Source organism: Mustela nigripes, chromosome 5, assembly GCF_022355385.1.
Source record: "Mustela nigripes isolate SB6536 chromosome 5, MUSNIG.SB6536, whole genome shotgun sequence".
Lineage (NCBI taxonomy): Eukaryota > Metazoa > Chordata > Mammalia > Carnivora > Mustelidae > Mustela > Mustela nigripes.
This window is the reverse complement of record NC_081561.1, coordinates 142,767,373-142,784,160: the sequence shown is the minus strand read 5'-3', so window position 1 is coordinate 142,784,160 and position 16,788 is coordinate 142,767,373. Positions and strand designations below refer to the sequence as shown.

General features: G+C 50.2%; 1 protein-coding gene across 4 annotated transcripts in view; it reads right to left on the bottom strand.

Annotated features, from left to right (window-relative positions):
- MAP3K4 (mitogen-activated protein kinase kinase kinase 4) overlaps nucleotides 1-16,788 on the bottom strand; it is a 153,002-nt gene that overhangs the window by 24,563 nt on the left and 111,651 nt on the right. For all 4 annotated transcript variants that reach the window (XM_059401385.1, XM_059401387.1, XM_059401386.1 and 1 more), the window contains exons 6-12: nucleotides 14,016-14,173; nucleotides 10,381-10,497; nucleotides 8,845-8,944; nucleotides 8,661-8,744; nucleotides 3,930-4,196; nucleotides 2,352-2,501; nucleotides 234-395 (exon numbers count right to left, since the gene is read on the bottom strand). In XM_059401385.1, the coding sequence (XP_059257368.1) occupies nucleotides 234-395; nucleotides 2,352-2,501; nucleotides 3,930-4,196; nucleotides 8,661-8,744; nucleotides 8,845-8,944; nucleotides 10,381-10,497; nucleotides 14,016-14,173 (1,038 nt within the window). The remainder of the gene's footprint in view (nucleotides 1-233; nucleotides 396-2,351; nucleotides 2,502-3,929; nucleotides 4,197-8,660; nucleotides 8,745-8,844; nucleotides 8,945-10,380; nucleotides 10,498-14,015; nucleotides 14,174-16,788) is intronic.

Genomic DNA, 16,788 nt, shown 5'->3' with positions numbered 1-16,788 from the left:
AAAATGTAAGTAGAGAGCTTACACACAGTAGCACAAAATAAAAACTGGGAAACTGCTGACAACCTAAAAGGAAACCAACATTTGCGATACTCAGCAATGGATAGGGTGACATTCCTGACGAGCTGGGATTACAACCAGTAAGCTGATTTGCTGTACAAGATTCCTCACGCATTCAGTAAGTTACAGAGCAACTGTGAAATTACACTGTGCTTTTCCCCTTATTTTGTACCTACCTCGAACCCAAAGTTGTAACCCTGAATCATCGCTTCCCGGTAGTACTGCTGCAACGTGACGGACTCAGACTCATCGACTTCGGCATCGAATTCTGAAGTGAACATGTGGTCCACTTGGTCAATGGCATCGCTTATTCTGTTGCAAAGCTCTAGTGCATCATTCTAAAGAGTCCCAAACCATAATTAATCCAAACAAAGCAAATCACCTGATACTTAACTGTATTTTAGAGGAAGATTTCTTTCATCATCACAGACATTAACCACCATGATATATTTTGACCATATTTATTCTGGTCACTCAAAAACAAAGGAAATGTATTTTTTATTTATTTTGCTTTAATTTGTATTAGGTATTCTTTAACACCTTATGAAATAAAAGCAGAAAAACATCCATTTGAAATGATAATGCCTCATTGTGGTCTTTGAATAGATGCTTTCATCTTTAATATTTTGTGTATCAACCACCAGCTGCTTTTTCCCCTGGGCAGTAGCTGAAGTATGATTTCCACTGAACAGGAATTCAATCCAACAGGAACGCTGTATCTTCCTTCATGTCTCCCTGCCACTCCCTAGTTCAGCGGTTCTCAGTTGGGGTCTCAGTTGGGGTCAATTTTACGCAAGGGGACATGGGCAATCTTATTTTGGTTGTCAACTTGGGGAGATAGGATAAGAAATCTACTGGCGACTAGCGTGTAGCGATTAGAGATGCTGCTAAACATCCTACGAAATAGGACAACTGCCAAATCAAAGAATTATTGACCCAAAACGTCAATGTTGCTGAGGCTGGAAAACCCTGTCCTAGTTCAGGCTGTGCTGTCTCCCTAAGCAGGACGATAATCACCCCAAACCGGACCCCCTTCCACTCACCCTTAAACACACACATATGGACACATGGTCTCCACTGGGCAATCCTCCTACAGGCTTTTCCGAAATATTCTTCCTAAACATTCAAATACTCTTTGAGGCTTAGACAAAATAAAATCCCAAAGCTCTCGATAGCCTTATTTTTGCCTACCTGATTTTACCAGCCTTATCTTCCATGACTTTCCACCGTACACAAAAGATCTAGTCAAATCAGACTACTGGATAGTCAGCAAGCATTCCCAGTACCCTGACCCAGGGACGCTGATGCTCAAGTGTTCCTTCCCAGTTTTTATCTTCTGAAATCCTCCAAAGTGAAATGCCTCCACGATGGCAACTCCCAGATGCGACCACGAGGATCTAATGTCTCCCCGTTCAGTACTTCAGTGCTAGCTCAGGTTGCACTGAATTCACCAAATTCCTTACACTCAAGAATAATCAGTATCTTACAGTATTCTGCACTCTCCAGTCTATGGACTTAAACTAAAAGAAAAGACAAAAGTCCCCTACACTGGCATTCAAGTGGGATGGCAATCAATGAGAGAACGTGTTTCTAGGTAAATGAGACAGGTCAGCCTGACAGAAGAAACAATCGCTTATCAAACTACTTATGGTTTCAAGAAGTGCTTCTTCTTCAAGAAGTCAAGCCCTAATGTGACGAAGTTGGTATAACTGATGGGCTGTGGTAAGTGTGGTTCAGACCAAGACCAATGAACAGAAAACAAGGCAGACATGGCAAAAACAGGAAATAATGGGAAAAGGTGAGGCTCTGGTTTGCCCTGAACTCTGAACGCCTAGTGCCTGTCTACAAGCGTCTTACTCTACTACATTTAATTTGGCTAGATTATCATCAGTTAAATAAAAGAAATAAATCTCCTCTTTGGTCACACGTTACAAATCTGGAGTACCTCTAGCAAACACTCCTGACTGCTAAAGAAGAAAGAAACCTGCATTAGGAGTGAAGAGACCTAAATTCCAGTATCAGCTTGGCTACTAACCAACCATGCGGCCATTCAGAAGTCACATATCTGATCAAAATTCTATCCCTTCCAATTCCAACATTCTACAGTTCCCAGAGAGATCTGGGAGGCTGCAGTGAAGACACGGGACAAGGTGTACCGGGAAGAGGGAGAATGGTTAGCAGCCACGTAAGACTTCAGGTCCCTCGGGTAGGATGACACTGTCGCACACAAAAGCCTTCCCAGTGCCACCTCCACACACGAATCAAGGAGCTCAGGCGGAGTGGTGGTGATGTACCTTTAGCTGCTGCAAAGCTCTGGCAATGACCGGCTGACTGGATGTCTGCTCCTGGCGGAGAGTCAGGAGTCCCTCGATGGACGGCTGGAAGGTTTTTCTCTGGCTGGTGAGCTGGGCCGACTGCATGACCACTAGTAAAAGATTATCCACCTAGGAGGAGAATCCAGCACAGGGCTTAAAAACAGACCCACCTCCTGCTTCCCGCTCTAGGTCAATCCCTAGCCCCAAAACAACGCCAACCTCGTCAGGGCGGCCAGGCCAGGAGCCCCGGGGTCAGGAAGGAGTTTGCGAGCACAGCTGCTGCCTGCGGTGGGAGCCGTGCGCTGCAGCGGGCACTGCCGTCTGAGGTCTCCCCACAACGCGGAAGAATCCCATGGAATCGTGCAGGCACAGCGTCTCTCAAACATCCTAGAACTGCGAGTGACTCAGACTCCTGCAGCAGTGTGCGTGTGTGCATGTGTGAGTGCATGTGTTCGTGTATGTGCGTATGTGTGTTGGAGCGGCCTGTGAAGCTGGAAAATGCAGGACTAAGAGAGGGTGAGATGAGTCGCCTTCCACGAGACAGACAAAATAGACACTTTGTTATCTTTTTCTTCTAAGTGACAGTCACTGCAGTATGTTGCATAGAAGTGTGGGTGATGTGATCAGAGTTACGTATAACGGTCATCTCAGAGTACCAAAACACACGTGTGCACGTGGTGCACACGCACACACACAGACCTGGAGGAGGGAAAGTGAGGCTGGAGGCACGGAACTGAAAGTGAAACACCGGACTGGGTCAGGACCCGGATGACAAAGTCTGACCATGGCAGTGGCTCTGGCTGCAGGGAAAGAGTCACTGATGGGAAACGCTTCAGGTGTGTTAGGGCTGGTGATGAGCAGGCAGGGTAAAAAGATGAGTCTATGTTAACTGTCACATTCTGGTTTCAACAACTGAGTGGCCAGAGCAGCATCTGGTGACACACTGAGCACAAGCGGAGAGATCATGTGAAGTCAAGAGGACAGTAAGCCAGTGTGCTCAACGCTGGTCGGGCCCGTCTGTCGCCCATCTGAGGCGCACGAGCCCTCAGCACCACTGTCCCGAGGGGAACACAGACAACACGAGAGCCTTCCCACGGGTTTCGATCAATGAATTCTACAAATCACCATGGGATCCCTATTGGGTAGGTAGGTAGCATTGTAGCCTTTACTACAATGTTAACTAATAACAAATAAACCAGAGTATGTGAAGAAGCAGAATTTTCGAATTGCAAATTAAATGAGGGAGGGAATTCCTTTTAGATCATGAGCATACAGATCACGGCTGAACTAAGGAAAGATATAGATTCCCAATAATCCAATACAATTTAACACACAGAATTTGAAGGAACGAACGTTTTAGTACAAGTTGTGTGTGATATAACATTTTTGGAACATTGAGGCGTATTTTGGGGAGGTCTACACTTGAGACGACTATGGCAGTTAAACCAATCACTCAGGAGCTGCTAACAACTTATTTTCCCTAAAAATATTTTCAGAAAGTAATCCTGCTTCAAGGTAGGGGTGGGAGGCGTGGACATGGGACTGGGAGTGGCACACCTGCATGCTTCTCAGGGTGTCAACAGTCTCCACCTGAGGCACGATTTTGACCGGCTGAGCTTCCCACGTGGCCCAGCTGTCTTCCGGACCCAGAGTGCGGTCACTGTGCTTGGTGAGCAGGAGATGGGCATCAATCAGGGCGTCATCTGACTCTTTCGAGCAATCCTTTCCCGCGGCTGCATTGAGGAACTGCAAAATAGTGCTCTTCTCCGTGGCAAGATTGCCTGGAACAAACACCTGCAAGTTTTCTAAGCCAGGAATCTGTACCTGCAGAAGAAATGATCCCACGTCTTAGACTGGGGAATGTCACATGTTATAAAAGTGTTATTTGAAATATACAGAACTAGACAAAGACAAGTGGGTGCGGGGAGCCAGTGCTGAGGACACTGCAGGGAGCCCCAGTCCCCTGTGACTGGAGCAGGACTGGGGCAGGCTGGGGCGGAGCACGGGAGTGCTGTGCGGGAGGCCTGGGAAGGCTTCTCCACTCACTGAGCGTCCTCTAACTGCTTTATTTTCAAGAAGCAAGAAAACACCCGTCAGGGGAGGAACGCCAGCCTAAAGCAGCTTGTCAGTGCTACTTTGTGATGCTTACGGAAGGTCACCTGACTAAGCAAAAAGGCAAAAAAAAATTAGTACAGAGTCACTAATCATTTTTGGTGAGGACATCCTAAGAAGCCTTTTAAAGATCACTTTAACAAGGAGCACATACGTGACACTGTTGTGCAAATCACAGTGACTGCAGGGAGGGTAAAACTGTGGGCCTGGGACCAAACGCCCAGGAACAATATCATACACAGAACTGTTGGGCCCCAAGAGGCTAGGATGGCGCCGGGTGGCCTTCTCTTCCGGATCGGGAACCCACATGGCCGACCACAAAGGCGCCAAAGTGGCGGTTTCGGTTTCCCATCAGTTTCGTTTCCCGCGAGCCTCCACCCCCTGCAGGGCGTGTCTCTCCCAACGCCCGCCGACAGGGCACATCCCATTGGCCCCCACTTTGCTGACCTCACTTCCCTTCCCTCACCCCATATAAGCCTCTGCGCGTTCTGGGTTCGCGACACTCGCCATCCCGCTCAGCCCCTAGTGGGGGTCTCCGGCCGGCCCGGCGACGCGCCCCACAACTGGTGCCCCGTGTGAGGAGTCTCTTCCGCTGACGGGCCAATCGGTCAACGGGTGAGTGTACCCCCATAAGTTATGGGGCAGTCCTCTTCTAAAAACGACCCCCCTGTTGAACCAAAGAGGTTCTACCCCTTGCTAGACCCCTTTGACGCGGCTCCTTGGCCCCCGGACCTCCAACCCGGATCTCTGGCTGAGGGCCCCCCTGCGCGCCCCCCTTCTACTAACCCCTTTATCCAACCGTCAGCACCTACCCCTCCGCCTCCATACTGCCCTCCTCCTTCGGAACACCACAACTTAAGAAGGCAGTTCTGGAGGATGGGCCTAATGCCCCCTGGACCGAAACCATCCTCCAAGGACTTGCATATTCTCCCTGTACGGGGGAAGACTGGCGCTCGCTGGCCAGGGCCGTACTTCCGGGCGCCCTGTATATAAAGTGGACTACCCTATACAAGGAGGAATGTCAACAAATTGCAGAAAGGAATGCCCGTGCCAATCCTGCCATCCCGATCACCATGGGAATGCTTACTGGAACGGATTGCCAATATGCCTCCGGTATTCAGCAGGCTGCCATTCCTCCCCCATACCAAGATCAGGTGCGAGCCGCGGGCCTCGCCGCCTGGAATAAACTCGAAGAAGGGCCTTCTGAGTCGCCCATCTTGGGGCTACATCAAAAGGCTAATGAGGACCTTCCCTCGTTTATCGACCGGGTGGAAAAATCCATCAAAAAGAAACTCCCCCCAGGGGACCTTAGGGACCATTTTCTAAAAATGGCAGTGTGGGAAGGTATGACCCGTGACCATAGAATGGCCTGTGCGGGCTTAAAAGAAAGGTCCATGGACCGCTGGGTTATTGCAACCAAAGACATTGGCTCTACATCGCATCAAGCGAGAGCTATGGCCGCTGCCCTCAAGGAGCACCAGCAGGAGAGCCTTGAGACCCTCGTTTGCGCCATTCAGCAAACATCCCTGCAGTCCCGCCCACGGACTCACCTCGTTTATGCTTTGGTTGTGGACAAGAGGGGCATTTCAAGAGAAACTGCCCACAGGGCCGTAAGCCCGTCCAGCCTCAATCTTCTGTCCTGCCATGGACCCCATGCCCTACATATCCCCCCTCTCTTCTAATGTCACCTGTCTTTGGACGCCCCCATTGGCGGACAATGGCTCTAATATTGACCTCGGGGCTATTGACCCCAGCTACTGTGACCAAAACACCACAGTAAACAATACTCAACTCTGCCCCCCCAATGCCACTGTATTCGTCTGTGGGGACCAGGCATTCAGCTTCCTCCCCACTAATTGGACTGGCCTTTGTGCCTTAGCTTGGCTTCTGCCAGATCTCAACATTATTCCCAACAATCAGAGCCTTCCGATTCCTGCCTTCGATCGTCTCGGAGGGCGCTCCAAAAGAGCCATCCAGGCCATCCCCATCATGCTGGGATTAGGGATCACTGCGGGAGTTGCAACCGGCTCTGCCGGGATAGGTACCTCTCTCCACTACTATAACACATTATCCCGACAGATGATTAATGACTTGGGTGCAGTCTCGGAGACCATCCTTGACCTCCAAACATAGATGGACTCGCTGGCTGCGGTAGTCCTCCAAAACCGGCGAGGCTTAGATCTATTAACAGCCGAAAAGGGAGGCATATGTTTGTTTTTACAGGAGGAATGTTGTTTCTTTGCCAACCGGTCGGGTATTGTACGAGACAAAATCAAGAAGCTACAGGAGGACCTAGAGAAGCGCCGCCACGCCCTGATGACCTCCCCCTTCTGGACAAGCTTTAATGGCTTACTTCCCTTTCTCCTCCCCCTCCTGGGGCCCATCCTAACCCTACTTCTCCTGCTGACCTTTGGCCCCTGTATTATCAATAAGATTGCCCAATTCGTCCAAAAAAGAGTGGAGGCCATTCAACTCATGAACGTCCATGTTCAATACCAGAGACTGGCCACCCGTGACAACGAGTCCTACGAGGGGCCCCATCAATAGTCTCACGACCTATGGCGGATGGGATTCCTTGCAGGAACAACCCACGCCAGGTCAGGGACCAAACCCCCATACAGGCATGATATTCAATGATGGGTAAGACCGGCGGGGGATGCAGAGCAACCTAAGACAGGGGGTACACCAAAGCAGTGTGATTCCCCAATGACGGGTAAGCCTGAAGGCCCGCCAGCGGCGACCCAAGTCAGAAGTCATGCATACAAAAACAAAAGGGGGAGATGTTGGGCCCCAAGAGGCTAGGATGGCGCCGGGTGGCCTTCTCTTCCGGATCGGGAACCCACATGACCGACCACAAAGGCGCCAAAGTGGCGGTTTCGGTTTCCCATCAGTTTCGTTTCCCGCGAGCCTCCACCCCCTGCAGGGCGTGTCTCTCCCAACGCCCGCCCACACGGCACATCCCATTGGCCCCCACTTTGCTGACCTCACTTCCCTTCCCTCACCCCACATAAGCCGCTGCCCTGCTCAATAAAGCGAGATCCTGCTTCGACAGACCTCCCGAGCCTGGTGTCGTTCCTCTGCGCATTCCGGGTTCGCGACACTCGCCATCCCGCTCAGCCCCTAGTGGGGGTCCCCGGCCGGCCCGGCGACGCGCCCCACACAGAATCTAAGTACTAAGTCTCAAACAAACGGTAGCAAAGATGAGGACTCAGAAAGGGGCTCTAGTGATGAGTCGGGCACTGAAGGCCCAAGTCCCTGTAAAAACTCTGAAGTGTTTCAGAAAATGTGAGGGTAAAAACAAAAAAACGACTTAAAAATCAATTATTAGGGGTGCCTGGGTTGTTCAGTCAGTTAAGCATCTGCCTTTGGCTCAGGTCTGGGATCAAGCCCCATATCGGGCTCCCTGCTCAGTGGAGAGTCGGCTTCCCCCTCTCTCTCTGTCCCATCTCCCCAGGTACACACACCCACATGTGCATGCTCTCTTCCTCTCTCTCAAATAAATGAATAAAATCTTTTAAAAACTCAGTTATTTTGGGGCACCTGGGTGGCCCAGTGGGTTAAGCCTCTGCCTCCGACTCAGGTCATAATCTCAGGGTCCTGGGATCGAGCACCGCATCGGGCTCTCTGCTCAGCAAGGAGCCTGCTTCCTCCTCTTTCTCTCTCTCTCTCTGCCTGCCTCTCTGCCTACTTGTGATCTCTGTCTGTCAAATAAAGAAAATCTTAAAAAAAAAAAAAAAAAAGATTTTCTTTATTTGACAGAGAGAAAGACAGCGAGAGAGAGAACATAAGCATGGGGAGAGGGAGAGAGAGAAGCAGGCTTCCCACAGAGGAGGAAGCCCAACACCGGCCTCGATCCCTGGACCCTGGGACTGTGACCTGAGCAGAAGGCAGCCGCTTAACAACTGAGCCACCCAGGCATCCCAACTAATTTTAATACAGTATGAATAAATATTTGGCTACTTTACCTGCATTCTAATAGTAAGTTAGTAAATACAAAAAACTTTGTTTTTCTGATTATTTCATTGAAAAATTATGAGAAAGTCTTATTACTGGGATCAATATATAGCCAGCAAAGCCTAAAATATTTACTACACGGACCATGAAGAGAAGGTTTTCCCGTTTTAGAAAAAAACAAGAAAGGCATAATATTCCAATTATACCATCTTTAATACTTACCTTAACATACTGTTTTGATTTCAGAACGTCCAGAAGGTCTCTAACTGGGGCTGAAAATATGAACTCTGCTGCTATCTCCAGGTCCTAGGATCACAGTTACAAAGAAACTTCTTTAGGGTTAGCTTGTTAAAAAAAATAAGGCAAAAGAAAAATTTTTAAAAATAAATTGGGATAGTTAACTCACCTTTCTCAACATTTTAGCAAATCCAAGTGCTTTGGAGGCTCTTTCCCTAGCTTCGTGAAAGAGCTCCTTCAGTGCTCGACTAATCTCTATAACCGATCTCCTGCCAAGTTGATGAAAATCCAGTTAGAGTGCATTAGAGTACATTAAGAAATAGCAATAAAGATGAAGCAAATTCTAAATCACACTAATAAAGAGTGAAGATCTGGATAAATGGGAGCAAGCAATTATTGAGAATGTACTTGAAATATTCAGAAGCTTGCTCTCTTGCAGTTTTCTAGAAAGTACTTGTATTCTTCAAATAAATAAGGCACACACAATAACCTTCAAATAACAGTAAGCTTAATTTTCGAAAGATTTCTTACAACGATTTCTCAGAGTTTGAGAAAAAGTTCTTACATTGACTCCCAGCTCAGGATCTTAGTAAAAAGGAATATATGCATGCCGTGGCGGGCTGGTGAACATTTAACAACCGGCTTCTCTCAAAGAACTGTCTTATATGGTGCTCTGGGACTCCTGTGTGTAAGCACGCCCATCACTGCTGCCCGCAGGCCACCAGTGTGCCAGCACGAGTGGCAACTGGGTTAGAGATGAGCGGGATCGCACCTCAGCTCACTGGGGCCAGGAAGAGCCAGCCCCATCACCCACTGCACATTGCTCGGAAACAACCAGAGCACCATCAGAGCTGTTCTCTACTTCACCACCTCTGATCTCCAATTTTCCCTGCTTATTCAGAATTTTGAAAGTCACCGCGCTGGCTCTCAAAACTGCAGGACCTTCTAGAAACGGACTCATTCTGATTCTCGGCTCTTCAGCACTGTCCCAGGTTAAGAAGCTGTGTGAACGCTTCTTGCTTTAACCCTAGCACGATGACATCTCAGGTGTTCTGAACCCAAAATGTGTTTCTCATCCAATTTTGGATGATGAGAGCAACCATTTCAGCTCTAGAGAAGTCAGCTCCCCCTGAATGTTTCCTAAGTTTGAATCATACAATACAGCTAGTAATTGGTCACGGAAGAGCCGTATGGCTGACAATCCCACAGAAACAGCAACTGAACCTGATCCAACCTGAATACTATCTCATGACAGTGGAAGAAATGCAACAGATGTGTAAGGCATGGTTTCATGTATTCAAGCTTCAAGTCCAACAGAAGGAAGAAGCCATGCATAAAAACAGAAATGTGCCAAGTGCCAATTAAATGTAGTAGTGGACTGCTAAAAGGTGGGGGGAGACAGCAACATGAGTATTAAATTAGAGACATTCTAGGACAGAGGGATGAATTCACTCTACTCATTTGTAGTCAACTTACACTATCTCTCCCTTTCTCTAAAGTCACTATTTTTGTTAGGCTAACTAAATTCTAAGTTCATCTTCCAAGAAAATTCCACAGAAAATCCTAAGCAAGCCCATGAAAAGATAAAACAGCAATAAATAGAAATCTTTAGGTCTCCTATGGAAATGCCTAAGGTCCAACATGCTTGGGTTGGAATGGGGCCCATTCTAGACTCATCGCCACAAGCAGAACTCCATGAAGGCACCTGATTTCGTCAGAGGCACTGCTGTCATCAGCGCTGGTCCAGAACTCCGCGCAGCTCTCCTGCAAGCCGACCTCTAAAAAACTTCCTGTCGACTTGAGCAGCATCCCCGCAATGTCACTAGGAAACAAGGACACAAAAGTAAACCAGGGAAGAAAAACTGTCCTTGCGTAATTCTTGAAAAAGACAGTGAAAGGGTCACCTACTGTTTTAATAGTTTAAAAATCAACAACAGTAAGAATTTTCCTCTACATAAAATCATGATGCATGTGAAAAAGAGGAACTCTCCCATTTATGGACAAGTATTTATATTTGTTCTATTTCTACGGTTTTATCATAAACCTTAAAACCTTAAATTATATTCAGAGCAGCTATATAATTATTGTAAAAGTGTAGTTCTCATCTTAAATGTCCAAAATGGTATAAAATAGTCTTGAATACATATCTAAAGCAAGCTGTTTTTAAAAGCTTAATAAACTAAATGACAGCACAAGAAAAACAAAGTGAATTTCTTAAATGCACCTGTTTTTACAAATTTCCCTCACCATTCGCTTTCCATCGTCCATCAACGTGAAATATTGCCTACAGTCGATGCTTCTCGTCGAGTACACAATCTAAATGCTAGGGTTAAAATGTGAGCCCAAGTGTATGAAACAAAACTGAATCCGTATAGTAAAGATTCACCAGCAGCTTCCTGACCTCTTCACTCAAGGAAAGGAACTCCTAGCTAGTAAAAGACACTGAACCAGGGTCAAAGGACTCATCAGAGGAGACTGAACCCAGGCGCAGGCCTGGCTGCACCGGGCCCGCAGGCAATGCAGAGCGGAAGCCGGACAACAGCAGTGGGAAGGGGAGCTCGGTCAGGAAGGGAATGGAGGAGGGGAAGGAAAGTCCAGGAAGAAGAATGAATATGAGCAAAAGGCGTGACGCTGTGTTAAGCAAGAGACCCGCTGTAAAAAGAAACTGCACAATGTGAAAGGAGCACAGAGGTGGCTGAGTAAAAAGACTTGAGAAGTAAGTCCGAGAGTAAGACTGAGAAAGTCCACTGGGGCCACACGGGAAGGCCTCGTGTGTCATGCTAACTCGACCTTTGTTTGGTGGGCAAAGAGGCCGGGCTTTAAAAGTAACCCGGTGGGAAAGTGACCCGATTACAAACCCACTGTCAAGAACAACAGTATACAAGAATATCCACGACGGGTTTACCCCACAAACACTGAGCATCGGTTATGTACTAAGTAGCAGGGAGCAGAACAGATAAAAAATCCCTCCAGTGGGGGCGCCTGGGTGGCTCAGTGGGTTAAAGCCTCTGCCTTCGGCTCAGGTCATGATCCCAGAATCCTGGGATCCAGCCCTGCATCGGGCTCTCTGCTCAAGAGGGAGCCTGCTTCCCCCTCTCTCTCTGCCTACTTGGGATCTCTCCCTCTGTCAAATAAATAAAATCTTAAAAAAAAAAAAAAAAATCCCTCCAGTGAATAGAGAATAAAACAAGAAATAAAAAAGAAAAAGATATAGTTCAGATACTGTTAAGTGCTACGGAGAGAAATAAACCAGGGCAGGGAACTCAGAAATGCTCGTGAGAAGGAACTGCCACATCAAATATGGGGAAGATGACATTAAGACAAAGACCCAAAGGGAGTACAAAATGGGTCATGAAAGAAAGCATGGGAAGAGCAGGCCATGGACAGGGAGCACCAAGTGCAAAGGGCCCGAGGCAGGAGCACGCCCCACCGGGAACACGATCCCCAGGGGAGCCGGGGAGGGAGGACGACAGTGGCCCGGAGACCGGGCGGACTGTGGCCCGGAGACCGGGCGGACAGTGGCCCGGAGACCGGGCGGACAGTGGCCCGGAGACCGGGCGGACTGTGCCCCGCCGGAGGAGTCGCGTTCACTCCCACTCTCACCAAGGAAGCAGGGAAGCCAGGAGTCTTTGGAACAGAGGGGGAAATGGTCTGAGGTGCTGTGAGCAAGACCCCTGGCTGTAGTGCTGAGAGCGGACCAAAGGGACGAAGAGCTGAGCACAGAGACTCCTGGAGAGCGCCCGCAGTCACGTGAGAAGGAACAGCCTGGCAAGAGTGGCAATGGGAAGTGGTGGAAGTGGTGTGGAGGGGTCAGATTCTGGATCTTTCCTGAAGGATCGGCGGTAGCGAGTGAGACAGAGAGAGCAGTCAGGGATGGCAGGGAGACTGATGGAACCTGAGCGAAACAGCACGTAAAGGAGATGGGCGTCGTGATGACACTACAGGCTTGGCCCAGCGAGGACCATGCCCTGAACCAGGCCCTCAGCGGGGCCCGGAAAGCCTGTGAGCTGCTCGGAGCAAGGCTGGGGCAGGCCAAGGCCAGAGCCCCCACCGCACAGACCTGAGGGCGGAGCAACAGAAACAAGGAAACTGACAGGAGGAAATAGGGACGCAGCGAAATCCCAGCACCTGCGTCTGCAGCACAAACAGTGACCTTTCAAACGATCTCTTCTGCAGGCGGCCCAGCCTGGGGCCAGAAAGTGCACACGGAAGAAAGGGCAGGCCGGGCCAAATGACAGGAGACGGAGAGAAGGCGAGATGCCGCACTGGGGAGGGAAGGCCCCCCCTCAGAGGACTGACTCTGGGAAGCGACCTGGACTGGAAAGGCACATGCCCGGGGAGTCAGGGCCTGAAGGGCTGGAGAGCTCTGGAAAGGAGCAAGCTGGTGGCTCGCTGGAAACACAGGCGGACAGAATGTGAGGAGCACGTGAACAGAACAGACGGGGAGGGCAGAAGGGGGAGCCGAGGTCCTGAGCAGGGCACAGAGATGGCGGAGTCCAGGACACTGTGCCACTGCGGTGGGAAGAGAGCCGGGCGAGCAGAGGCCCCGGAGGACAGACAGCGGGGAGGGGAAACTACTCCAGGCGGGGTGCCAGGGATGCACAGAAAGGAGACAGCAGCACTACAGTGGCGGACGAGGCGGCACACACTGACAACGGCCGAGTCTAGAGCCGAGGGGTCCGGCAGTGGGGAGGGGCCCCCTGCAGGGGCCACTGAGGTGCACCCCACCATCAGCCGTCCACTCCTGGACAAGAGACGTTCCATTTCCAAACACACACCTGCAACCACACCCCACTCCCTCAGGGTTTTCCTCTGTTTACATGTCTAACCTGTGCCTTATAAGGAGATTCTGTGTTGACTAGAACATCCTAGAACAGTCTCGGGAAATGCATACCTTGGGTTCCCTGTGTCCCCACAGAGACTGATGCACGCAGATCTACAGTCCTGTGCTACTCTTCAGAGGCCTAAGAGGGTTTGCGTGAAGGCAGGGTTCCTCAACTTCAAAACTGACACTTTGGGTGGAATATGCTTGGTTTGGAGGGCTCCGCCGTGCACTGCACGATGTTTAGCCCACGATGTTTAGCCGTGTCCGCGGCCTCTAATCAGTCCAACCTTCCATCACCACAGTCGAAACTGTTTCCAGATGTTGCCAAATGTCCCCATGGGGCAACCTGCCCCCAGCTGAGCATCCCCACTTGAAGGAACCCAAAACCCAGGGAAGAGGCGCACGCACGCGCGCGCGCACACACCCACACACACACACAGGACTGGTTGTCACGTGCACGTAACTGAACAGGCAAACAGGCCGGCAGGCACACGCAGGAGCACAAGGGTTCCTACCAGAAAAGCTTTCCAGCCTGTGCTTCTCCTCCCCGGATGTAATGGGTTATTTCTTTGGTGAAATTCCATTCTTCTTCTAACAGGTTTTTTAGACTATGGGATGCTTGAGGTAACTGCTGCAGCATTTGGATCCAGCTTCTCATGTAATCAAAATACACCTTAAGATACAAAAACGTAAAGGAGATACTTGAGAATGGAACTCAGCAGCCCCCGACTTTCACCTCTGTTAACCTGGAAGCTACGGATCAGAAGAGCCGGGTGAGGAGGCCGCCAAGCACGGAGCACGGAGAGAAGCGAGACTCTTCGCCGCAGAACTGACGTCTAAACGGGGATGCCTCTTAACGGCACGGCACAACTCCCCGGCAGCTCGGCACATTATTTTCGATCTCTACAGATCACAACAAAATAAAATGTTCACAATCTACACAGAAGTAAAAAAAAAAGAATCAAAATAATAGCACCCCAAAACATTCATTATTAATATATTGTAAACATTATTCCTTTAAGAGGTTGGGATTATTCCTTAACTCCTTATTTTAACGTTAGGCAGTATCTTCTGTGTTGAGAGGGAATGAACACACTTTTCACCATCCTTTCCTGACACCCAGATTTCTACGACAGTGTTTTTTCAAGATTTATGACATATAAATTATGATTTCTAAAAATACTCCTTATTTTGATGTATCCGCTGCGTCCTGGGGTTTCTCTCCACCAGCTTTTCTCGAGGCAGGGTCACAGCTGCTGGATCACAAACCCTCGCTGCCGCTGGATTCGTCTACCGAAAGGACACCTCGCTGAGCATGCAGCACCTTAGCCCCACACTCCCTGTCTCGGGACGCTGACGGTGTCACTCTTCCACCGCCTTCGGATGCTGCGTGCTGTTCAAATGACGAGCCCTGACGCCGGCCTCATCTCCTGCCGCCCTGCTTCCCTCCCACCCGGAGCTGCCTTGCTTCTCCTCTGCCCAGAGGCTCCCAGGGCTCTGTATTTAGTCTCAGACCACAGTTATCTCACCAGGCTACCTCTCCAAGTTTGCTGGAATGAACGCTTTCTGAAATCCAGTACTAATCTTCAGTAGGCAATTTCAGGTCTTTAAGAAAACAGTCTTCTGTTGGTCTTCTGGGCCTCCAGTAGCCACTGTGCGGTGGGAATCCGCAGTCCGGGGTTCCTTATGAACACTTCGGAACGCCGGTGTCTGTACACGTGGAACCTACAATTTATGGGTCTACCACCATCTTCGCCGAATAAAATAAATCTCTTCAATATGAGACCAGGACCCTCCTCTGGCTTCTCGGAGTGCTGCTTCCTCTCCCTGGCCTCCCTGAAATCTGGCTGTCTCCCGAGGATGACCCTTGTCTCGTACAGGCCACGAGGCGCCCGTATGACCACGGGCTTCACGGCCTGCTAGCAGCTGGCATCCTCCTGGGCACCACGGTGCCTTTCGAACCACTGCTCTTGCGGTCTTATTTAAAACCAAAACAAAAGAAATACCTGGCCCTCTAAGATTTACGTCGCCAGACACACCACTGAACCCGTTCCGCATACTGTCACCTCCTGACCGCCAGCTGCCCGTCCTCCTTCGTCACACGCCGACACCTCACCTCGTCTTCTCTCCGCCCCAGGCTCGGCCGCCACGCTGGGCTTCACGCCAGACCTGTCCCTACAGAATCCCCTCCGGGCCTCAAGTCATCAATCCAAACAGCTTGCCTCGGCACCCTCCTCTCGTCCCCACAGGCTTCTGTCCAACCATCACCTCTGCGACTGTTCTCTGATTTAAGCCTCACCTGAACTCCAGGCCGCAGGTTTCTCTCTCCAGGTCACAACCCCCTGCTCCACCCCCTTCCTCCTTATTCAGCTTAGAAGCCACACGGTCACCCTTCCCACGCCCTGCTGCTGCCACCCCCCACGCCGCCACCTCGCCCGTTCTTTTCAGCTCCCTGCCTGCCAAACCCCCAGCACGATGAGCCTGACGAGCCCATGCCCCACGGCCACACTCAGGAAGCTGAGGACACGCGTGTCACGGGTCGGAGCAGCCACTGCTCTCCACGTCACAGTCGCAACCACAGGCGTACGACTCTGGTAATATTTACGTCCCCTCCACCCACTCTCCTCCTCCCTACAAGCACACTTTGACACCCCCCCGTTGTTCTCAAAGAGCCGGTGCCCACCCTCACCATGTCACCCCTCCTAGCGAAGGGGAAAAGGCCTGAGATGGAAACCCCTCATGTTCTCGATACCAAACACGCACAGTCACGTGTGACACGCCGTCCTCCCCTTCCTAGCAGCGGCCGAGCGAAGCTTCCTCCCGATCTCAACACTTGTGTTTGGAGACTCACCTCCTCACGGCACGGGGGGAACCGCGCACTAGCGATTTGCCTCTTCTCTGATATGCACGTAATTCTGTTCATTTCTGTCCCTTAACAAAATCAGTCCCAAAGGCTTTCACATGGTCTCTGGAAACGTCAATTTAAAAACTCTCCCTGGACCCGCAGCCTTCGCTACGAACCCCATTGCACGAGCCAGGCCTCGCGGGAGCCGGCCCTCCCTCCTGCTCTTCTGCAACTGCCACGTCTTGTTCATCAGTGTCACATTTTCATTCCTCTTCGGTTCTTTTTACGTCGCTTCCTTCGATCGTGGCATGTTCCTACATCTCTATCGTGTTTACTGCCTTGGTTCTTTTGAAGGCCAGGCCCAGAGAAATGAGCTAAGACAGTGGACAGCTTCAATATGGCTTGTTGCCTCAAGCGAACGCTCACCAAGGTACGTCCCCAGA